This window comes from Dermacentor albipictus, chromosome 1, assembly GCF_038994185.2.
Source record: "Dermacentor albipictus isolate Rhodes 1998 colony chromosome 1, USDA_Dalb.pri_finalv2, whole genome shotgun sequence".
Taxonomy (NCBI): Eukaryota; Metazoa; Arthropoda; class Arachnida; order Ixodida; family Ixodidae; genus Dermacentor; species Dermacentor albipictus.
This window is the reverse complement of record NC_091821.1, coordinates 514,960,553-514,985,688: the sequence shown is the minus strand read 5'-3', so window position 1 is coordinate 514,985,688 and position 25,136 is coordinate 514,960,553. Positions and strand designations below refer to the sequence as shown.

Genomic DNA, 25,136 nt, shown 5'->3' with positions numbered 1-25,136 from the left:
TCGTGCCCAATTCTGAATAATGGATATGTGCTGTCGCCTTAAAAGGTGTGCAATATAGCTACGCCTGTTTATTTATTCAGAAAGTAACATAAAGTTTCATTCGATAGTTTGACGTGCCATCACCACGATCTGATTATGAGGCACGTTGTAGTGGTGTGATCCGAGGTAATTTTGACCACCTGGGTTTCCTTAACGTGCACCCAATGCCCGGTAAACGGGCGTTTTTCACTTCGCCCCATCGAAAAACGGCCGCCGTGGCCGGGATTCGATATCGCGACCTTGTGCCTAACCGCAAAGGCCCCAAGCAAATTTGGTGGGTGTGTTTAGATATGTGTTGTACGTCTTACCTTTCTTCTCTCGACAAAAGTCAAACATCGGCTTCACCTTCGTGACATCACTGCGTAAACGACTGATGCTATGCATTCACCTGGTCAGGTGCTTGCGTTTTGGCTCGTGCGCGCGTTGTTGTGCATAAATAACAATTGCATGAGGGGACATATGGCCTGGTATGAAAAAAAATGGCTGTAGCTTAGCTAAGGTTAAGCCCAGGATGCGAAGCATACTAGCCTTTATTTTAACGCGACAGCGTTAAGGAGCTCGTGTCGCAGAAAAGCCGGTGTCGTCGGCGTCGGCTCAGGCGTGCGGCGCTTGCTCAGGCAAACATTTCGTTGTCGCGCCGAACGCTGCGTTGCTCGACGCGCACCGCGTCCGATGCGGGGCGCGACGCCGCGAGCGACGGCGGGAGTTGGAGCGCCGGTTCTCCTCTGTCGTGACGTCACGGTGTCACGTGATTTCATGGTCACCGCCGCGCCTGAGGAGCTGGGTTGAGCCCTCGTAATATGCTTCGCATAACGTCGGCTCAGGCGTGCGGCGCTTGCTCAGGCGCACATTTCGTTGTCGCGCCGAACGCTGCGTTGCTCGACGCGCACCGCGTCCGATGCGGGGCGCGACGCCGCGAGCGACGGCGGGAGTTGGAGCGCCGGTTCTCCTCTGTCGTGACGTCACGGTGTCACGTGATTTCATGGTCACCGCCGCGCCTGAGGAGCTGGGTTGAGCCCTCGTAATATGCTTCGCATAAAAGCGCAAATACAGATTAGTAAGGCTACTTCTTGCCAAGTTGGATGATGCGCAATGAGGCAACTGTAGCACAAAGAAATATGGACAAAGAGGATACGACACCACGTGCTCTGCTGTCCCCTTGTTTCTCCATGTATTCCTTCTTTTTGCGCTGCGATGGTTTCCATGCAAATTCAGACATCACATTTAGTTAGTTCACAATAAATTAGCCGCTTCACTAATGATCCATTTCGCACTGATACACATTGTTTCTGCATATTTCTGTGTTCTGCTACCACCGAAATGGGGCACAAAAGTCAAACCTATGACATTCACTGTCGTACACCCGGTCACTCATAGGGTTTCTATGCACGTCGTCGCCAGAGTAAAATACAAGGTTGTAGATGTTTGCAGGTTGTGAATAAAAATAAACTTTATTAAAATCAAGTGTGCGTAAAAGTAACTGGATAAAACGATGAGGAGTGTTGCGATATAACATCAATGACTGCGCAACACCACGTGTGGGTACACAATAAGTGTTACAGGAAATCTCCGTTCGCAGTTAATAAATTAAAATAAGGAACGTCTAACAGCACCAAATCGTCAGATTGTTCACATGCTAAAAACCTCACGAGACACAATGAGTAAAATCGCAGTCACTAGTGCCAGACATGAAATCTTGCTCCATCGCATTGAAATCATGACGCTGAACTTGTCATACTACTAAAAAAACTGAACAGTAGCTGTAGAAGCTTACCTTCCGGCACATGCCTTTTTTATCATCACGTTGTCGCATGTGGCGTAGTACTAAGAAATTACATGTCTAGATTGCCTGATTGATTGATTCTCAATAAAGTGGTATGATTTTACAAGGTCCTGCACAAGAACAATGCTATCAGAACAGATTCTTGCCTAAGGTGCAAGCGGGTTTATCCATTGGGCCACACGTAAGGACACGGAGAACAGGTGGTTGAGATGCAATAAAATATAAATATATTCCTCGCTAAATACCTTCAGGGCTCAGCTCAAGCCAGCGCAGAGTCTAAGCCAATTCACAACAGGAAGCTCGGTCATAGAGATTCAAAATGGCCGAATTTGGCCAAAACTAGAAAAATAGATACTTCCGCAAAAAACCAGCGCGGAGTTGGCGAAACATGCCCTCTGGCGTACTGCTGCCGCATGAAGCTTATGCGAACGCTTTCACTTGCACGTCAGAGTGGAAAAGTGATTCACGTGATGTCCTTGTCCCCCAGTTAGTGGGTGACACGTGTAGTGACTCAGCTGAACAGCTATGCCTGCAGGCAACCGATACCAGACACGACGAGGGACGACGCACACTTGTGAGGCCACTTAGAGACATGCAGCTACTTCTGAGCGCGAAGCACAGTACATAAGCAGGGGGCGGAACGGAAAGGCACCAAAAAGAAAAGTTGCTTCTCGTGCAAATCCCGTCAGTGTAGGCGCTGAGTCGAAGTGGGCACGCCAGAACCAGCCACGGTACGTAACGGAAAGAGACGAGCAGCAGCAGCAGCTGCTCATCCGTGTGGCTTGTGTCCGAGCAGCGCTCCCTGTCCTCATCATCACAGTTGGCTTCATTTTTGGCAGTATGGCGCCAGTGCCTGGCGCGCACTGGTCAGAAGTTCTCGTAGTGGTGTATGAAGTACGGCAGCTTGCGGCTGTTGTTCACCGTCTCGCAAGCGGAGCTCACACTTTTCGTGAGAGCAGAAGGCCCGCAGCTGAACACGCCCACCTTGCTCACCTGCAGGCGTTAGATTGGATTAGCCTAAAACATGCGCGCACAAACATTCAGTAGGATCAAGGACATACTTAAGATTTCATCTAAACCGGAAAATCACCCGTGACAATGGTACGGAATATTCAAAATAGGAAACTCATGTAAAAGACACGAACACGGCAACTGCATGCACGGTAATTGCAATACAAATAAAAATAAGGCAACGTCTTACTTATGATGCCTGCATTTAAGATAGACTATGTTCTTTATCTTTGGTGGAGTTTGTTTTTCCATAGGTGGCCTTTATTTAAATATTTCGCTTCAGTTCAATAAAATAAGTTCTGTTATACGTGTCTTCTGTTAGTTATCTTTTTATCAGGTCACTGCAATATTTCCGTATTCATTTCCTGTCGCAGTAATGAACAACAGCCACGAAGTAATGAACGAGAAGAGTGGTACGAATGCTTATTAGCCATTTAATAAGAACCCGAAAAACAAGACACCAAGGACAACATAGTGGAAATTAGATGTACTTATTATTGAATTAAAGAAATAATAAATTAGTGGAAATGAAAGTGGGTGTAAAATTAACTTGCCACAAGTGGAGAACGAATACACACTTTCGCATTACGTGTACGAAGCTCTTGCCGATTGAGCTACCACGGCGCCATTTTCCCGTACACTTTATGAGGCATTTATGTTATCCTACTAGAGAATACCTGGGTGTGTAAGCCAGTGCCACTCCTCACGGCCTTAAAGCCACGAAGCATGACATTTTTCGGTACCCAGAATGGTCTCCGGAAACAAAAGTCAAGAGTTATTTTTAATCACTTTCAGAAATTGAAAGTACGCATTTCTGAGAAGATCTCTCAAAAGCAGTCAGAGAAAAGCAAGACACGTCGCCACGTATATTTATCTGGTGCTCTCAAATGAATTCTTCACAGATGAAAGAAACATTGTGAATTGATATTTTGCGGATGAATGGTAATGGAACAGATCACTCGGCGTGGATGTCATGTCACGCTCAGATGAAGGAGCCAAAAGAAGTCGATGTTTTTAGCGATAGCAAAGTACCATTAATAGCGTTAGCAAAGTATTCAACATTTACACGAAATGAGGTTCGTAGATTTAACAACTTGATTAGTTGAAGAAACATTCCATCATGATCATCAGCCTATGTTATGTTCACTGCAGGACAAAGGCCTCTCCTGCGATCGCCAATCAACCTGTCCTGCGCCAACCGATTACAACTCAAATGTGCGAATTTCGCTACTTCATCACCCCACCTAGTTTTCTGCCGTCCTCGACTGCCCCTCCCTTCTCTTGGCACCCATTCTGTAACTGTATTGGTTCACCGGTTTTATACCTACGTATTACCTGGCCTACCCAGCTCCACTTTTTTTTACAGCGAAGCTGTATCCAGGGTGTTTCACGTAACTTGCGCCAAGGGATTTAGGAAATGTGGTTAGCCGCAACCGAATGAAACCAATGACATATAGTTTGCCATCATGCGGGATTTCATACAGTATTGTTTTTTATATTCCGATAAATTGTTTAACTAAGCTGACTTATGCAATTTTTTTATATTCCCTTTACGGCCAAGTGAGTTTCGTTTTTTTGCAGAGGGAGTTCAGAAACGACCGATCCAATTTTTTTTTTTGGTGTGACGTACATGCTGCACAGCGATTTTTCTCGGTGTTTAATAAAAACTCGCGAAATATGAAATAAAAGCACACGCCGGCGCTCGTGCGCTATCGTGTTGCAGTGCTCCCAACCCTGCCTCGAGCGTGTCGCTTATCAGGGACGACGGCGCTTCTTTTCCATGCGGCACAACCAAAGATTCTGACGAATTGTGAAGCCGATGCCTAGAGTGGCGGCCGGTCACTTCGCTACGGTCTGTGCGCATGGTTCTTTCTCACGAACCGCGACTGATAGCGCTGCAATGCGGTAGTGCAGGAGCGCAGTCACGTGGTTTTCTTTCATATTTCGCACGCTTTCTTTAAGCGCTGAAAAAAAATCAGCTAGCAGCATGCACACCAAAAATTGCATCGCTCGTTTCTGAGCTCCCTCTACAAGCCAATGAAACGCACTTGGCCCTAAAGCGACTATCGAAAAGTGCGAGCGGATATTGGATGAAGAGGAGAACGAAGCTGGGCTGGCTCGCGTGCGGCGCTGAGAAAAGTTTTCGCTTTGCATTCTTCATCTTGTAGATTGTAGGGTTCTCACACCCGTGCTCTTGGGACAAAGGAACGACAACACAGTACTGCGAACAATCACAAGGGCATTTATTGCGCCTTTCATAGATCAATGCCTGCCAGCCGAGTTGCTATCCACAAAACATGCCGATGGGCGCGCGACAAATCTAGAAGTCCGACTCACCGCGACCGGATAACGAGCGGATTTGTTCGCCCCATGCTGGATCCCAACGCCTGGTCGTTCGCGCGCACGGTCAGGCGAACGGTGGTTCGTTCGAAGGATGCCACGCGAGACGGCCTGGCAGAAGCACGGATCGGTGCACGGGCGGGACGTCCGCGTCGTACCCCGACCCGCAGCCAAAGAGGAAGCGTGTTCTCCCTTGCACCCCCAAGTAACCCTGCCACGAGGCGGCGTTAGCAGCGCAACACTCGCGCCATCTCTCGTACTGCGCTTCAGCCACACCGACCACCGCGGGCCCCAGGCCACGCGGCGAAGCCACACTGCAGGAGACGGAAGCTATGCGGGAAAAACAACATATCAGGGGACGCGTGAGAATCGCGCATCCCCACAAGATAAACGCGATTCAATGTCATAATAATAGACATTTGGCATAATTCATCAAAGTTATTCACTAATTAGGCTGAATATAAAAAAGTACCCTATGAGCATCACATGACGGCAAACCATACGCCGTTGGTTTCTTTCAGCTGCGGCTAACCCCTTTCTTTAAATCCTTGGCAGAAGTTATGTGAAACACCCTTCGTATAGCTAGTGGTCGATGCTCGGGCGTGTACGCGTCACGTCGACGCGAAAAAATTCCCGCATCCAGTTTCTTGCGAATGTTCTCTGCAGGTCTCAGTCTAAGGTAGGTATCTTGCAAAAGATTATACTCAAACTGGCCACTAAGAAGACTATCATGACGCCGAGTTTCATTTACTTGTGATGTTTAGTTCAAATTAAAGTTGTAAACGCTACAAAATTACCGTCTGCTGTCAGTACATGACCGTCTACGCATGAACTGTGGTTGCTCTAAATAATGCTTTATCCAAACTATCCCAAAACGAAGTATATGGCGCCTAGCCACAAGACTACTCTAACATTACGCCGAGTTTCATCTACTTCTCGTAATTGCGTAGTTAACAGGTGAAGTTGAAAATATTGTGAAATTCACGTGCGCCATTCAGCGGTACTTGCACACGTCACCACTTCATCAAAGAAGAAGGATAAATCGCTCCACAGTCAAAGGATGTATTGCCGCGATAGCGTTAAGGAGCTCGTGCCACAGCAAATCGGGTGCCGGCGTTGGACGTCGTTGCGGCAAAAAAATTTTCGAACAGCGCATGCCCAGGCCCTCCTTGTGACCGAAGGAATTTACTGAACTAATTGAAGTTCTCAAGCGAAAATACGTGGCAAAATCTTAAACTACGACCTACAACCTGCAGACGTGATAGCTTTCGGATTGTAGTCTGACATTCTGCTACGCGAACATATGAAGAAACCACTTTTCAAGCGTTTCTACAATACAAATATAGGCCTCGGCAACCACCACTGGCGCGCGCCGGCACGCGGGTGGGTATCTTGGGCGCCACGCAGCTGCGGGCCCAGTTCCTTGCAATAGCTCTAGCTGGCGCTCACCTCCGCTGCATTTACAGGGCCAGGAAATACCTCAGGTAACAGAACATAAATACATTCGTACATGGATAAACAAAGGCAATAGATATGTGGAAACACAGGAAAATTCATAACAGTAAAGGGGAAGAGAAATGCAGCCATAATGAAGCACAGAGCGCTGTGGGCGTACAATAGGTACGAGGTCCTCCGAGGTATGTGGAAAGGTGTAATGGTTCCAGGGCTTACTTTTGGAAATGCGGTTGTTGGCTTTAAATCAGGGGTACAATCAGGACTCGATGAGAACCAAAGGTCAGTGGGTCACCGCGCATTGGGCGCTCACGGGGAGACTACAAATGAAGCTGTGCAGGGTGATATGGGCTGGACTAGTTTTGAAGCGAGGGAAGCTCGCAGTAAAATTGAGTACGAAGAACGGCTGAGAAATATGGTAGAAAGTAAATGGGCTGGGAGAGTGTTCAGGTATCTCTACCGGAAAAACATTGATTCACAGTGGAGGAAAAGAACTAGGAAGCTTACCAGCAAGTATGCGGCCTGTAGGGTGGACAACACAGCAACAAAGAAGGTCAAGCGGAAAGCCAGAGAGGCTGAAATAATCTCAAGGGTGGCGGCAGTGGAAAAGAAACCTGCCATGAGTAACTACTTAAGACGAAAAAACGAAATCAGGAAAGAAATCATTTATGATAACTCAAAGGGAAGCTGATTACTTTTCGAAGTGAGATCGGTATGCCTGAGAACACGCACCTATAAAGCGAGGTATAAGAAGTAAGAAGCATGTGCTTGCTGCGGTAAAGCTAGGGAAACGACGGAGCATGTTTTATTAGAATGTGAAGACGTCTACCCAGCGGTCGATTTAGGTACCACTGGCCTCCTTGAAGTCCTTGGATTCAGCGGGAGCAGTGGTAAAGCAAACATGTCCGCAATAGGCATTAGTAAGAGGCGATTGGAAGATTGGTGGAAGAAAAGTAGGGAAACGACACAAAAGTACAGTTTGAAATAGGGGATCAGAAAATTTGGGTGGGGTAGTTCATAGTGTTGTTTTCTTTGTCTTTTTTATTGTTTAATCTAGGTAGGAAATTAGGCAGTATAATAGCAAGAGCTTGGTGGGCGAAAGGGGACGCTCAGAACATCCATCCATCCATCCATCCATCGTGGCCCATGCAAGAGGTCGCATTTCTACCACAAAGCCGACCTTCGCGCATAGCATTTGCACGAATAATAATAATAATAATAATAATAATTATTATTATTATTATTATTATTATTATTGCCATCTTACAATAATCGTACATCAGAAGGCAGGCCCGTCAAGGCCAACGAAGTGGCTTGCGTGACTTGGCCCGGCATGTCGGCAAACAAAGTCAAAATGGCAACATGTACAGAAATGACAAGCTCGTGAAGTTCATCACACAAAACGAAACAGAAAATCAGCTGAAATCAGTGACAAAAGAAATACAAGAAACAAGAAAAGAGAAATGTAGTATTATACATATCTTACAGTGCCTTCAACATTTTTTTCAAGTTTCGTTTCGAAGTTGCAGTAAATATATGATCAGGAAGGTCATTGAATATTCTTGGGACATAAGCATACCTACTAGCCTTACCAAATCTTGTGTTGCAGTGCGGTACTACAAAACGCAATGTTTTCCGCAGTGCACGGGGAGCAACATATTCTTGTTTAAAATCAGGGTTCCAAAAATGTCTTGCCACAACCGTTTGAGTGAACAAAGTTTTAAATGACGGAAGACCCAGATGTATAAATAAGTTCACATTGTCGGCCGAGGAAGAGTTATAAACAATGGACTTCAACATATTTTTTAGAATACTGTCAATTCGACAAAGCCATCGAGATGAGCAAAACCCGAACAATGTAATGCCATAACGTAACACACTGTATGCTAAGACGTGCATGATAGTGATTTTTACAGGCATCGGAACAATGGATTTAATATTAAAAAGCAGCGAGGAAACACTTCTGAGCCTGCCGCAAAGATACGTCATGTGATCATTCCATGAGAGGTCACTGTCAAAGAAAACGCCGAGGTATTTATTGGAGTTAACATATTCTACAGGGGCACACTGACACGATTGGCAAGTACGACAGTGTAGAAACAAGGGTAAATTTGTAACCGTTGCTTTAAGTGGATTTCTAAAACATAACAGTTTTGTTTTTTCTTTGTTTATTGACAAACAGTTGTTAGCAAACCAGGTCAGTGCGTCGTACACACTCTCTTGAAGTAATGCAATTGCTTTTGAGTGCCAGATATGTTTAGTTAAAAGGACAGTGTCATCTGCATGTCATCTGCAATAATAATAATAATAATAATAATAATAATAATAATAATAATAATAATAATAATAATAATAGACGAGTCGCGTAAGTAAAGCACACCACAGCTTCGCTGCTCGTCCTTCTTCGCGGAGTTGAAGCGCTGATGAATTTTTTTCTCTTATTTCAATAACAATATCGGATATCCTCGTTTGCTCTCTGATCCCCACCGCTCTCTTCCTCTATCTTAACGTTACGCTTAACATTCTTCATTTGATCGCTTTTTGCGCGGTCCTTAAATTGTTTTCAAGCTTCTTTGTCCGTCTCCAAGCTTTTCCCCATATGTCAGCGCCGGTAAAATGCACTGATTTTACACCTTACTTTTCGACAAAAATGGTAAGCTTCCAGTGAGGATTTGGCGATGTCTTCCATATGCATAGCAACCCATTTTCTATTCTCCTGTAATTTTCCTTTTGTTGATCATGTTCGCCTGTACCCTCTCGAATAGTATAACACATGGAGGAGCATGGTCTACACCCCAATTTCATGTACGGATTCCGGAAAGGCATGTCAGCACAGGATGTCTTCCTCCTCCTCGAGGAAGAAGTCCTCAACCCACAACCGGGCAGCAACAAAAACCTACTCCTAGCCCTCGACGTTCGAAAGCCTTTGCTAATACAGCACACGATACCATCCTAGATGGCTTCGCCGCCATAGGATGCGGAGAGCGAGTATATCAGTATACCGTGGCTACCACAAAGCCCGCATTGGCGTAGCAGGCAAACAATCAGACATATATGACCTACCGTAGAAGGGTACTCCGCTAGGATAAATATTATCTCCTTTCCTCTTCAACACCAGACTTAGAAAACTTGCATTACAACTGGAAAACATAACAAAACTTGGATGTGCCTTCTGTGCTGACGATATCACAATATGGGCAACAAAGGGTCCATATGGCGACAGAGAAAACACATTACGAACAGCTATCGAATACGTCGAGTCATACCTGACCAAAGCAGGAATGAGATGTGCCCCAGACAAGTCGGAGTACCTTCAAGTTCGGCCCAAGCAAACTAAGAAACATCGAGCCCCGCCACTACATGTCGAGATTGCCGGGCAACCTATAAAGCGCGTCACGACAACGCGCTTACTAGGTATGCACATCCAGGAGAACAACGGCATAAAGGTCGCCTCAGGGAAATTAAATCACGTTATAAGAAGCATCGCGTCACTCATCGCCAGAGTAGCGCGCAGCAAAGATGGTTTCACAGAGGACGAAACTTTAAGACTCGTACTGTCCCTCGTCATCAGCCGTGTCACGTACGCACTCCCGTATCAAGTCAAGCGCAAAGGCGGGACCCAGCACATGGACACTCTTAAAAGAACGGCGTACAAAACGGCCTTACAGCTACCATCAAGCACAAGCACAAAGAAATTACTAGCGGCAGGGGTATACAACACCTTTGAGGAGCTAGCAAGTGCCACCCTCATGGCGCAGAGGGAGCGCCTCAACAAAACACAACAGGGAAGGCACCTTCTTCAACGGCTAGGGTACCCGCTGACACCGCAGTACTGCAAAGAAGAAACAACTTTTGCCTAACCAGATTACAGAGAACATTCTAGTAGACCCTATCCCCAAGAACATGCCCCCCACCTACAATAAAAAGAGGAGAGCAGCGCGTGCCCACCCGTTTCACAAACGCTGTTTCAGAGACCCAGATACATACCACACGGACGCTAGCCCGTACCCTTCGTCACCACGTCGTGGTCCCAAATACACAATCGCCGTCGTCAAGCAGAGAACTTGGTAGCCTCTTGGATGGAGGCAGAGAATTCTGCCTCCATCCGCGCCACATGCAGCGCAACAGCAGAAGCAGCGGCGATCACTCTCGCACTTAGCGACGCCGAAAGCAAGCGTCCTTACGGACTCACAAGCGGCGTGTCGCTTATACACGAATGGAACCCTCCCTATACAAGCCATTCGAATCCTGGGCCGCTCACTAGAATGTACCCACGGTGTCGCCTGGTGCGCCGGGCACGAAGGCCTGCGGGGCAACGAAGAGGTGGACTGCGGAGCTCGAGGTCTCACTAGCCGAGCGCCAGACCACATCGTTCTTCAGCCCCCGACATACCGACGAGCGGCCCACGAGTTAACCACAAGTCAACAAAGACTGCAGGGCCAATGTCTCGAAAGAAGACAATACGCTCCTCCGCATAAAGCTCTCAATAAACTCCAGGCAAGGGACTGGTACCGCCTGCAAACGAACATATACCCACACTTGTCACGTCTACAGGCAATCTCCCCAGACAGATATACGTCCCGAACATGTCCCTGGTGTGGCAACCGCACAGCGACACTCACGCCCATAACACACGAATGTACCGACCATCCGGGCGACGCAATTTCGCCACGAATCAAAGCACACGCATTCGCCAGGTGGCCTTGGGAGGCGGGTCTCTCCGAACTGAACCTGGGATCCCAACTGGCGACCTTCGACCAGGCCCGGCGAGCCGTGACCGCCAGTGGAGCCCTGTCAGAGGGAACCACCCGGCAATAAACCGTGCAACGACTTCTGTAATAATAATGTTCCTCCTCCTCCTCCTGTGAGTAATCGACCTAGGTAAACGTAAGCCTTCACAGCCTGTGGAGGCTCACTGGCGATCCACAACTCTTGTTCCCTTGCCAGGCTATCCCTGCATAATAATATTCAACCCCACTCTTAGACATTCTCTGTAAAGGTCCGCAATCATTTGTTGCAATTTGTCCCCAGTGTTAATGGACAGGACAATGTCATCTGCAATGTGAAGGTTACTGAGATATTCTCAGTTTACTAGCTCGAATATTCTTCGAAGCATGCAGTGAATAGCATTGGAGAGATTGTGCCTGCTTGCCTCACTCTTTCTTTGGAGGTGCTTTTTTAAATTTTTTATTGAGAATTGCGGTAGCTGTATAATCTTTGCAGATGTTTTCCAAGATATTCACGTACGCCTGCTGTCCTCCTTGATTACGTAATTCCTCTATGAGTGGTATTTCAACTGAATGAGATGCCTTTGCAGAATCTATGAAAGCCATATAGAGTAGATGATTATACTCTGCAGATTTGTCGATTACGTGATTGATGTCATGGATATGAAGCATTGTAGAGTATCACTTCCCGTCGCCAACCTGTTCTCTTGGTTGACCTAAGTGCTGCCCTTATTCTATTGGAAATTATCTCGCTCAATTTTTTATACAATACTGGAAGTAGGCTAACGGGATTATGATTTTTCAGTTCTTTATTGTCTCTCTTTTTGTGGATTAGTATAATATTGGTGTTCTTCCAGTTCTCTGGAATCATTGAAGCTGATAGACAGTTTTTATAAAGGGCCGCCAATTTTTTAAGCATTATGTCTCCTCCCTATTTGATTGAATTGGCTCTCATTCCATCTTCTCCTGCCGCTTTTTCCCGGGTCATGTCTTGCAAGGCCCTTCTAAATTCATCGCTAGTTATAGAAGGAGCCCTCTATCCTGTTCATTGCTACTTCGAATGGAGGGAGCGTGGCTGCTCTGGGTGCTTTACAGGTCTATATAGAATTCTTCTGCTGGTATCAATATATCCCAGAAATGGCTGGTGATATTATTCTGCTTAACTTCCAGCGCCTACATTTTGGCTTGTCCTATGCCAAGATTTCTTCAGGCTGTTTTCATGCTGCATCCATTTTTTCATGCTTCTCAGTCTTTCTTACATCATAATTTCGAATATCTCTTATTTCCTCCTTGTTGATCAGCATCTACAATGCGGGAATTCTATCTGATCTCTTGAGTTGGACAGTTTCACGTTTTGTCGTTTCTTTATTAGGCCCTTTGTACTTTGTTGCTTGGGACAGCTTGCCTACTCGTTGGTGCCTTACTTCCTACGTTAAATGCGGCTTCTGGAGCCAGTCTAGTTACGGCTTCGTTCATTACATCTACGTCGTCTTTATCTCCTTGTTCTAAGGCTGAACATTTGTTTGCAAGCACCAGCCTGAATTGGTCTCATTTTACCCTTACTGCGTCTAGCTTCACCTCTTTCTTCTTGATTAATTTTACACTTTCTCTCTTCATATCGAGCTAAATGCTAGACCTGACTAACTTATGATCCCTGCAATTTTACCCTACTTAAGACTTCTACATCCTGCACTACGCGGGAATTGGCAGAAAATCTTTTTCATTTTTTCTTGCTCCATTAGGGCTTTTCCTGGTCCATTTTCCGTTGCTACGCGTCCTGAAGGAGGTATTCATTATTGAGAGCTTATTCCTTTCCACAAATTCTACCGACATCTCTCCTCTAGTATTCCTAGAATCGATGCCGTAGTTGCCAGCTGCTTGTTCAGCAGCCTGCTTTCCCCCCACTTTTGCATTGAAGACGCCCATCAATACAGTATACGGAGTTTGCACTTTTCTCATCACTGATTCAACGTCTTTATAAAACTGATCTTACTCCATCATCCTAATGACTGCAGGTTGGAGCCTAGCCTTCTACTACCTTTTATTTAATCGTATTACTCAGTTTTATTACCACTACTGCTATCCTGATACTGGTAGTACCAGCAGTACCGGTACTACCAGTACTCACCTACGGGGCAGAAACCTGGAGGCTTACGAAAAGGGTTTTACTTAAATTGAGGATGACGCAACGAGCTATGGAAAGAAGAATGATGAGTGTAACGTTAAGGGATAAGAAAAGAGCAGATTGGGTGAGGGAACAAACACGAGGTAATGACATCTTAGTTGAAATTAAGAAAAATAAATGGGCATGGGCAGGACATGTAATGAAAACGGAAGATAACCGATGGTCATTAAGGGTTACGGACTGGATTCCAAAGGAAGGGAAGCGTAGCAGGGGCGGCAGAAAGTTAGGTGGGCGGATGAGATTAACATGTTTGCAGGGACGACATGGCCACAATTAGTACATGGCCGGGGTTGTCGGAGAAGTATGGGAGAGACCTTTGCCCTGCAGTGGGCGTAACCAGGCTGATGATGACTGGTATCCTTTCATTATTGCTCTAGAATTCATCAATGTTGCCTGTTATATCCTTATGAATTAAGAATCCTACCCCTTATTGCTTCTTATCTGGAAGTCTTCTATAGCAGTGGATGTGGCCGTTATTTAGCACTGTATAAGCCTGACCAGTTCTTCTAACCTCACTATGGCCAATGGTATCCCACATAACGCTTGACACTTCCTCAAGGAGTGCTGCTAAGGCAGCTTCACTCGAGAGGGTCCATGTGTTGAGCGTTGCCAGGTTCAGTTTCGGTTGGCGCACAGCCGCGATCCAGAAATTCTCAGCCCCCTCTGCTGGGTTGCAGGTCTGACCACCGCCTTGGTCAGATGTTGCGCAGCTGCTGGGAGCTGAAGGCCATGGGTTAACAGTAGGAGTCACGATGGAGGTAGTGGCCGAATACTGCACTAGGGAGGCCAAATCCTGTTCTGTCGAAAGTTTTTTGTTAATCTCAGTGGTCCTTCCTAATTTTGTTGCACCTGGACTAGTATAGCCCTACTGGCTCTCGGCATTGTATCGCAGTGTCAGGTGCCACCCGAAGCCTGGAGATGTAGTGTATTGAAGGAGGATTCGAACTTAAAACCTTGAGATTATAAGATCGATGTTAAAAAACAGTACCGTGGATTTGAACCTTTTACTATAGCAACCAAGCATCTGAGATAGCTCAGTAAGTTGAACCTAAATGCGACGAGGGCAAAGGCAACGCACGTGCCCAAAAAGTAGCTCCGCGATAGAGGGATTCCCGCGCTCACCCGAGAACCACCGTCCGCGTGCGCTAACAGAACACAGCTGGTGGCCTAGTCGCCTGCGTAGAAGCCTCTTTTTTTCAGCTGACCGAACGTGGACCCGAACAGCACGCCGCACCTGACCCCGAGCTGCAGAAGTCCCTTCTGGAACGAATAAATAATTCTATGCGACTTATTAGCTGAAGAAAGCGCCAGTGACATGATCATTTAGTGAGGCGACGTGTACTTCAATCGTGGGGACAACCGTGTTGGAACTGATTAAAGAACGAGGTATGCACTGAATCTGGGAAATATCTATCGATCAGGCATAACGACTAAGTTTGGATTAATTTATGCTCTAACGAAGTGGAAAGCTATCTGAGCGCTCCTCACCGCGATATATAAGACGGTATTGTTTATTTGGCTCGGAAGCGAGCGCTGTTCTCCAGTCTCTGGCCGCGTCGGTGGGCGCCGGAGAAGAGAGAATAAAGAGTTGCTAAAGAAATATGCAAATGCTCCTTAAGAATTTGTGCCGCACGCGACTAGACGAGCGTGAGTAAAATGGAGTATCGCACGAAGAGGAAAACATACGCACATGTCAGTCGATGACCGCGGACACGCGCTTCCGCAACACTGGCGTGAAGAGCGCAAGCGGAGGAACTCTCCGCGCTGCCTCTCGATTCAACGCGCATAGTTGAGTACTATGCGCATATTCAAGCACTAAGTTGAGATTACTCAACCTCCAGCACTAAGTGTGCGGGAGGACAACATGCATAAAGGTACCGCGCCTCTCCCCTTGACCAGTGTCTGCATCCGCCAGAGGTTACCCCCAAGGACAGCGCATGCGGGTCGCTTATGAGCTCGAGCAGCCCCGACAGTCATCCGCAACCACGGCCATGCTCGAGGAGGGGTCACCTGCCTGCTCCACCCAGCTGGCGTTTGATCACGCTACCGCGCAATCACCACTGTCGTCCCCCTTCCCGTCCATTTCCTTTGTGCGCGCTTGATGCCATGGTCTCCAATTTCGGGCACGCGGGAAGAAGGCGCGCGATAATTTGTTCTCACCCTCGACTTTATGCGGAACAGCCCGGCGAGGGTGACAAGCGCAATTCGCATGGGTTGTCCCTGTAACTGCGATCACAATAAAACAAACACAACCAATCAAACAGGCGCGCCATAATTTCTATATCGCGGTGAAACGGTGAGCCAGCACTAGAAGTGCCTTCACCCTAGAACGATTGTCCGGACTGAAGCACGCATCTCCGTGATAGCGCAAAGGTGCGGTTTCAAGTGCCCTCCTTTTAGATCTATAACACCAAGTACCGTTTTTTCAGGCCAAACTAGGATTCCATTTCCACCAAATCGCCATGCAGACGGCCCATTATTACAAGGCGATGTCATCACTAACGTCGGTAGTGGCCGACGAGCTTTCGGATTTCCTGCCCCAGCCTTTGGGCAAAAGTGCACGAGCACCTCAAAGAAAACATTCCAACACGCACCGTGTCTTCGAAACGCACCCAACTACTGAGGTTCTGACCAGAAAAGGGTTAGGTGACCGACGCACATCCCAGGTGTTCCACCGGATGTCACAAGTTCTGGGCGAACTGCGTAAAAAATTACGGCGCACTGCTAAAGGAGCGTTCGCTACTGAACCTAACCAAGCGTGTTCGCCTGCAATGGCACGGCGCTAATCGCCTGGACGAGCTCGCCGACAACATCCACGAGGCCGCCACACCCATAGGGTTCTGTGCTCGCGGCCCCGATTGAAAGATTAGCGGTAGCGTATGTTGATACACACTATGACGACTTCACTATGGCCATCTCTACGCTCCACACGCGCCATTGTTCTTACAGTCCAAGCGACAGTTGGGCTAGAATCTCGGAACGCCCGGTAACACCTGTTGGTATGCCTGCGCTTTATCCTCCCTCAAGCCGTATGTAGCCTATATAGCCGCCCTCAAGTCAGTGGACTGACCGCAAGTGAAAGCCTTGGCAGGCACTATTAGCGAACTGCTGAAGAACTGCTCCAACAGAGATATGGGTTGCGCTAATCATAAGGCTGGTGGGGGAATTGTGCTCCCGATGTATTACGAGTGCCGCTTCGGCTAATTGCGCCATAGTTACCACGGATAGTTTTCAACCGCATCTGTGCAGGCTCTAGGTGAGGCTGCAAATTGAGTGTTAGCCAGGACACCTTTAGTGTTTAAAGGGACCCTGAAACGATTTTGACGATTTTCTACAAACGTACTGAGTCGTTAGAGTAGGTCCTTCTGATCATTAATTCACACATCTAAGTGCCCCGCGTAAAGCGTGTAATTTATTATAAGGTTTTAAAAATGCACATCGGTGCTGATCCCAGCACACTGCTCGGCGTAATTTTAAGCCGCCCCTACCCATAAACCGAAATCACCCCTATGACGTCACTGGGGTGAGCTATCCGATTGGCTGACCAGGGCACGTGATCGATGATTTTTCCAACTTTATGGTAAACAAATGATTCTCGTAATAGTTCGAACGTTAGTTCATTTGTTTTTATAAAAAGAAAGTAACATAAAGAGAATGCACAAGAGCAATTTTTCAGTACACTTAATACTCTTCCGGCCCATAGCAAGTGCCGTCTGCTTGTGTTACAACATGCTCAGTCTTTGACAAGAGCTCCGCTGTCAGTGTCGGTTTGTCTTTTCGCGAGCGCTGATTCGACTTTGTTGCGTTGTGGACTGCAAACGTAGCGACTGGCAATATGTCAAGCTACGACATCGTGTCCCTCTGCAAGCCAGTAGACGAGCGGACTGGCTGCAGCGCATCGGACTGCCGCTATCCGATCGGCGCCAGGATTTGTGCGATTGCGGCAGTCACTTTACACCGGAAGTTTACTAACGCAATAGCGTTTCGCGATTCCGGTATTAGGGTAAACGCAAGCGCAAGGGGACAGGGCCTGGCCATGTCCCCTTGCTTGTCGTTCAGGGGATGAATAGACGCTCAAATGTGAATGGTCTGCACGGTGTAGCCACCTGGTGGCATAGAGCTCAATTGTAGTAGTAACAAAATGCAATCTTATTTGCTGCTGGTGTACATTTTTCGCAAGGGTGGAATCGTTAACTAGTTGTTTATGTAAATGTTTAAAACGTTTTGCACTTGGTTAGAGCAACATCAGCTATTCCTTTGGCTGGTTAAGCTCTGCGGCAACGGGTGGCTGGACCGTGGAGACCGAACAGGCAGCTCACGTACGTCTACGCTAAAGTTCCTTCATCAGCTTGAGTTTATGCCTCCACCGTTCCGTCGAAAAATTCAGGTAGTGTGTGATTACCGGAGTACCAGACACATTCGCCGATACGACACAATGCTCGCAACGCACGCTGCTTCGATAGCTCTCGCTTGGGGACGACGGCCAAGCGGCTACCAGAGAGGTTTCTCGCGGGCGGGGGCGGGCTCCAAAACAACCGGAAGTGGACAATGTGACATCGCCTAGTGACGCAGAACCAGTGAAGGCGGAGCTTAGCCCCGATCGCTCGGCGAACGAGTTGAGGAGGAAATGCATGGCTAGGGAGGAGGGCAACTTGTAATCGCTCGTAGCCCCATTAATACGTAACGCTTCGTTTAAATTATGGTGAGAATGTTCTACTTAAGCTGTACCCTACGCGTCTACAAAATTTGTCCGAACCGTTTCAGGGGCCCTTTAAGTGTGGCTGTACAGGAAAGGATAAAACGCCTGTGTAAGTTTAGTAAGCCGAGGCAATGCCGCTGTTGTAATTAATTATAGAATGTTCGGACGAGTGTAATTTGTAATGGCTTGGACCTTGGTACGCAGAGGCCTGGAGCGATCAGCGGTTACGTATGGCAAAAAACTCAAAAGATGGTGTACAGGACTGGAACTTCTGTGAATTCGTAAGCACACCAAGTGATTGAATGAGTTGAAAAGCAGCCGGATGTGTTGATTGTCACCCTCTTCTTATGAGCTGGCAACTAAGAGGTTGGGAACTTAAAGCAACACGATAACAGCCAAAACGGTCAATGAATCGCCAAAATTAGTGCTCAGCGTTCCCAAAGCAGTCCTGAAACGACCCATGGGTTTGGTGAAAAAGCGCAGTCCGCGAATAGCATACGCTGCTGCGAACATCGCAGCCAAATTATGTAGTCTTCCGCGGCACGTGCGGTTTCGGAAGCGGAGCGCGAAATCATCTTTTTCTCACGCGCTCTCTTTCCAACAGAAGCCTCCTCGTCACTCTTTTCGTACTGGTATATTTCGTGGTATAGCAGATTCTCATACGTGCCTTCTTTTGGCCAATACCTGGCAACAATCAAGAAGGGTGTTTGGATCAGTGCACTTCTTTCTCCTGCTACTGTGTATATTTATTGACGCAGTTTAATAAACAGATCGAAGTAAGCGAACACCCGCGTTTACAATTTTTATAGAAATTATGTACTTCCGGGCGTACGACTATCGTACTGTCGCTGAGTATCGCTTGCAAATGCCCAGCTGCGTAGGAATCCAACATTTGTCACACTACTTATGAGTGTCAACTTCGTCGGGTGTCGCTTAGTTTTATAATTTCCAACACTGAAGTAGCCTCGAACCACTAGAACTCAGTCGCACCAGAAGTTCTGAATCCCGGCCACTCCTGGCTAGACGCTTTGGCAGACTCCGCTTCGTATTGAGCTATCGCGCAAATTCGCAATTTCAGTGCGGCTACTATCCGTTGGTCCAACTGGTGCAGGAGAAATCTGGCAGGCACCACACAGCACGGCGAAACTGTGGCAAGTGGGCACGACTGCGCACCCTCGCCCTGTCGTGCACAGGGCCACTACAGTGGCCCGTAGTTACGTGTGCTGCGTAGCCTGAGTATCGCGGCCGCCATGAGGTGCCGCGACGACTGAGCTCACTGAGCCTCTGCGGCTCACTCAAGGCAACAGCCTGCTCTGATTGGTATCTGTGGGTGATCAGAATCAGAATCAGGTTTATTCATGACAAGTTGAGGATAATTACAACATATGTATATACAGAACGAGGTCCCGCAGTTAGAAACTGAAATGGGACCTCCTGTGCAGGATTACTAGAATTAATATTACATACAACAATGGCAACATGAAAAATTTACGACTAAAGGTTTTAGGAGACAAGGCATAAATTAACAGAAAAGCAGCATATGTACGTATAAAACAAAAACAAGGCTTCGACTTAGTCAACGAAAGGTGAAACTACAAAAATAGCTAAGAAGAAAAAAAGTATATATATATATATATATATATATATATATATATATATATATGCGGGCAGGAAATCAAGAGACAAAGAGAAAGTTATTAATACAACTTATACTATACTCAAATAGGAAAGTCGGAGGAAGCTAAAAGAAAATGCTTAAGTTCTGTACGAAATGTGTTAGCTTTGAACAATTTTGAAGGGAATGGTTATGTATTCCACAGAGATAAAGCTGAAAAGTGTAGTGACTGCTTACCATAGTTGGTGCGAACTAAGGGTAAATGAAGTTAATATCTTCAGCAAATCTAGTATTATTAGCACTAGTAAGGGATGTCTTCTGTATGATGGTTCCTGGAATATCATTGTTTAATGCCCTAAAAATAAATATGACCAGGTTATACTTAACAAGGTCAGTCACATTCAAAATATTATGTGCATGTAACAGCCGAGTTGCGCTAATGCTAAGAGGTGAAAATGTTATTAGCCGAATGGCTCGATTCTGAATGACCTGCAACGAAGTTAGGTGACTGTTATAAGTGTTTCCCCATGATTCAATGTTATAGTTAATATGAGAATGAACAAAAGCATAATAAAGCCACATGAGAGTAGAAAATGATAAATATGGTCGTGCTTTGATTAAAACCCGTATCCCGTACGCCATTTTCTTTTTAACATTAGCAATGTGAAGGTGAATTTTGAAATGGTGGTCTAATTTCACACCTAAATACGTGCAATGATCAACTGCATTGATTAGGTGATTGTTGATTGAAATAGACTGAAGGAGCTCAGGCGATCGCTGATGTGAGGCAAAAACGACAAGATTGGTCTTATTATGGTTAATCTGTAGCTTGTTAAGTTCACACCATGTGGAAATTTTCACGAGATCTTCATTGAGCTCGCGTGTTAGCCTTGATATACAATATAATAGCTATATATAGTAGTATCATCTGCGTACAGAATACACTTCGATGAGGAGAGGCAACTGGGCAGATCATTAATATAAATTAGGAAAAGTAGAGGACCTAATATGGACCCCTGTGGTACACCAATGTTAGTAGTAGCTTTTTTAGAGTAGTACCCAGAAATATTAACGACTTGTTTTCTATCTTTTAAGTAACTGCGGATTAGAAGTACAGGCGGACCAGTTATTCCGATGGCTTCAAGTTTAGCACAAAGAATTGTGTGATTAATTGAGTCGAAGGCCTTGGATAGGTCAACGAATATCGAAGCTGCAAATTTACCATCATCAATTGCTTTTTTGAGATAATCAGTAAGAGATATAAGTGCCAGATTAGTTGAAAGCCTGAACGAAAGCCGAACTGAAAGGGGGAAAGAATACTAAATTTGTCTCAATATTTTGTTAAACGTTTTTCGATAAGTTTTTCAATAACTTTATTAAAAAAATGCAAGAACGCAAATGGGTCTATAATTTCGTGTAAGCGTGCGATCACCATTTTTGAAAACGGGAATGACTCGACCGCGTTTGAGTTCACGTGGATGTGACGCAAGTCGCCGAGATCTGATGAAGAGGTAATTCACTTCCCGAGTAGAACACCCCTGAGGTGTGTGGCAATCGCGGTCGAAGCTCATTATGTTAGCAATCTTTCCAACGCGAGTCCGGAGTGTGGCACCCATCGCTTACCCGTACTGCGCGCTGCTGATGTACCCGCATGAGCGAACATCATGATCGTGTGACCCTCCAAAACAGTGTGATTGTCATAGAGACAAGTGCGAGAGGAAACGTGCTACTGAAGGTGTCACTCCGCTCTAGAATAGCTACAGTGCACTAGAATGCACTATAGCATGGCAAAGAGAGGAGACGCCGTGAACTGAAAGGCAACTTGACCGATACCCTGTAAGTTTGCGTCACCGAAGGTGCCAAAATAAGAAGTGGTTACTGTGCCAACATCCAAATTAGATTTTAATTGCGCGCCACAGGGATGCTCAGTAGACGGAGCATTATAGAAACCTCCCGGTCTGCCAGCCAAGACAGTGAAGAAAGATTGGAAACACGGCAAAGACGACCACAGGCTGTCTTTGATTGCCCATACCCCCGCTTCTGTTGCATTACTTCTTAAGGCTAAGTATTTCTGAAATCGCCTGTTTAAACGTCAAGTGCATTTCTCTACTCCAATAAACAGCGGATCAGGGGCAAGAATGGAACAATGTCAAAGGGCCCGTAATGGCTGCTGTGGTAGTGACTTCTGCGGTCTTACAAATCTGAAGGGCGTTTCGGAAACTGCAAGCTGTTTCTGTAAAATGCCCTTCCTCCTTGGAAAGTCGGAGTAAAGCTCTGGTTGTACTGAAGCATGCTTATCAAGAAATGTGGCAACATTCAGGGTACTATAATTTTTTCATCGGCGCTGTATGAAGTGGCGACCAAACACGGTATACTCGGCGACCAATACGAATTTCTAGCATGTGTTCGAACTCGTGCTTGGTCATTGTTAAATTCTCTCCTGCATGTTCATGGAGTGATGCATGACACGAATGGCCTTAAGTGACAATGTTGCGTTCGATGCTGTGGCACAGAAGCCAACTTCACTCAGGTGAAGCGGTCAGGGTTGGAGTTAATTTCCTTTCCCTTTGCCCTCTGGTAGCTTCAACACTAGTTAAGGAGGGAAGGTGTTTAAGGTCCCAAGTCGGCGCCCCCCGATGATCTGATTGCACGGGGGCAGCGCGAAGGAAGAGCCGTTGTCCGATAAAGTGACGCTTTATTCAAACGCAGAGGCATCTGTCCAAGTCTATGCCCGAGGATCCGCTCTCTCCACACAACCAAACATGACATTTTAAGCCCTCAGTTGCACAAAGGAGTCGCAAATCAGTCAATCACACATGCGATTTTACATCATTGTAACCAATAGCACAACCACCTTCGTGCCTTACACGGCATTGGTGGAAACAGTGGCACTCTTTACAACATGCCAGGGGATAGGATTTTTCAAAGACACGTGTCATCGCCCTCTCCCTTAGGTTAGGCTGCGGGTACCGGCCCTTGATTTCCTTCCCTTTTCACCTGCAGGCAACCGCCACGCAAGCTGCGAGAATGTTTCCATGAAACCACGGCTCATCGATGGCATGTCTGCCATACAGTGGGCAGCGCTGCCGGTACTGAGAAAAATATGTCCGCCATGCAGCTGTGGGCCGGTCCACTTAAAATCCAAGCACCATAATTGGGACCCGATGGCAACCACACACAAAAGCATCCATCTGTCGTAGCCGGCTAAGTGGTGGTGAAGCTACCGCCGTTTTCAGACATTCTCAGCTGGCGCACGCGGATGCCAAACATCAAACCAGCTGAGCAGTGTCACGTCGCCCAATTTCCGTGGCAGAGACGGTCGACGGGACACGTGGGAAGCGCATGGGCCTTAGCGGTGGTTTGACCTCAAGCGGCCCCTACTTTTCAACGCTCCCCTTCAGCTCGGGCCATCTACCTTTTTGTTTCGAGCGAGGGTGCAGATCTAGTGTCTTTTCTACGGCGCAGTTACTAATCCGTTTTCTCTCCACGCGTGGGTGTGTCCCGTGTCCCGTCTTCGCGGAACCCACCTGCGTCCTTTGTTTCCGGTGATTGGCCGATACAGCAGCGTGTGAACTCGTCCTGCGCTTTGCTGTAGTCGCCTAAACTGGGCCACGAAAGAACAGCAAGGTCAACTCCGTAACCTCAAACTGAAAGTTGGAAACTAGGGACTTAGATGTATGGGTTCCCAAAAGCGTGTCACACCAAGAAAATGCGTGCGGTGATGAGAGGCGGAAGTCATGCGGGCTGCGCTTTGTTCACTTGTAGAATTGAGTATGGCCTTCATTGCCATGTCAGCTAGAGGGCCCAAGTTAGGAAAGTCGGCCCAAATTACTGGCGCGACTGGCTGAAGATACGGGAAATGTCCACATGAACGCTCTGCCAAATCTAGTGTTAGGGGACAGATGTCAATTCAGCTTCCGTTGAGAGCTAGCGGCTTACCCATCAGTCTGGAGTTCCTGTCTACAACGGCCTGGCAAGGGACTCACCATTGATCCCCGAGAAAATGCCACCCACTTATCGAGTCTTGCAACAAGCAAATACGACTGTCAGAGGCGAGAGTATCTTGTCACCGTTAATGGCTTCGGACAACTTATGCTAGGCAGCCGGCCAGTTGTGCGATGCGTCATGCTGACGGACAAAATCAGTGACTCCTACAAAGCGTCAGATTCTGAGGAGTGTCTGGCTGGAGACTGATGGCTGGAGCCGGTTGACAAACTAAGTTGAGGCCGCGCGAAACATCACGTCTTTGAACTGTGTTGCTGTAGCGCCGTCGGCCTTTAAGGCGAGGTAGCTTGCCTCAAGGTCCTCGAGCCTTCAAATATTGGCGCGAATGTTAGCGAGGTCGAACTGCCGACCTGCTGAAGTAGGATTTGAAGTAAAAGCTATATGCGTGAGGAATGTGCTATCAGCACGGAATATGTCGAGCGTATCTCAGAAATTGAAGCAGACAGAGGTAGAGCATTGCTGCTACCCTGACCTTATCAGCGAGGGTGGCCATTGTGAACAGGCTAAAGTCAGATGCAGATTTCCAAGCCACTTAAGCCAGGGCGGTAGGCGGTAGGAAGCGGAGAAGGTGTTGTTTCAGTAGAGTGTCGTCGAGTGCGGAAAATAGCTGTGACGAACAGCGGTCCCCAAGCTCTGTGGACGAGAGGAGCTCTTGCAGCCGCGTGAGTTGACTAATCCATGTACACGGTCGTCCACTTCCAATTTGAACATGGCTCCGGGCGGCCGGCTTAGGCCAGCGTAAAGCCCCTAGGCCGGCGTAAAATCCCTTGATAATTTGAAAGTACCGCCACTCTTTGAACTCTGCCGCCGCCGCGCGACCTCCTCGCCTCCTCCTCGCCCCTTGCGTGTCCCCCCGCCCCCCGCGGCAACCAGTTACGCCCCCGTTTTTCTGCACGACGATTGGTCTCCCTGCCGTTGCCCTTGGAAACGCGCGGATCTTGAGTTTTGCTTGTGTTTTTCTTTTTCGTTCGCGCCATTTTCCTCCTGAGCACGGCTGGCTCGGTGCTTTAGCTCGGCGTAGCGAACGTTGTGCGCAGTGTTTGTGGTCTATGTGCTGGCGCTATGCCGGGCTGTTGCGCATATAACTGCAGCAAGAAGCCTGAAGATGGTTATGCCGTTTTTATGATACCACAACGAAAGCGTAACGGCTTGCGTAGGAAGCAGTGGCTGCATGACATTGGCCGAAGCAACTATGTTCTGACAAAGAACAGCGTTGTTTGCGAGCTGAGGAGTCTTTCTTATAGCTCGTAGCAAAGCATCCCGTAATGCTGCATTTTTTT

At 47.1% G+C, this 25,136-nt stretch overlaps 1 protein-coding gene across 3 annotated transcripts in view; it reads right to left on the bottom strand.

The window, feature by feature from the left end:
- Positions 1-1,471: 1,471 nt before the first annotated feature.
- The window catches only part of Duox (dual oxidase), a 448,965-nt gene continuing 425,300 nt past the window's right edge, over positions 1,472-25,136 (bottom strand). For all 3 annotated transcript variants that reach the window (XM_065437132.1, XM_065437133.1, XM_065437135.1), the window contains one exon: positions 1,472-2,815. In XM_065437132.1, the coding sequence (XP_065293204.1) occupies positions 2,690-2,815 (126 nt within the window). In that variant the 3' untranslated portion in view covers positions 1,472-2,689. The remainder of the gene's footprint in view (positions 2,816-25,136) is intronic.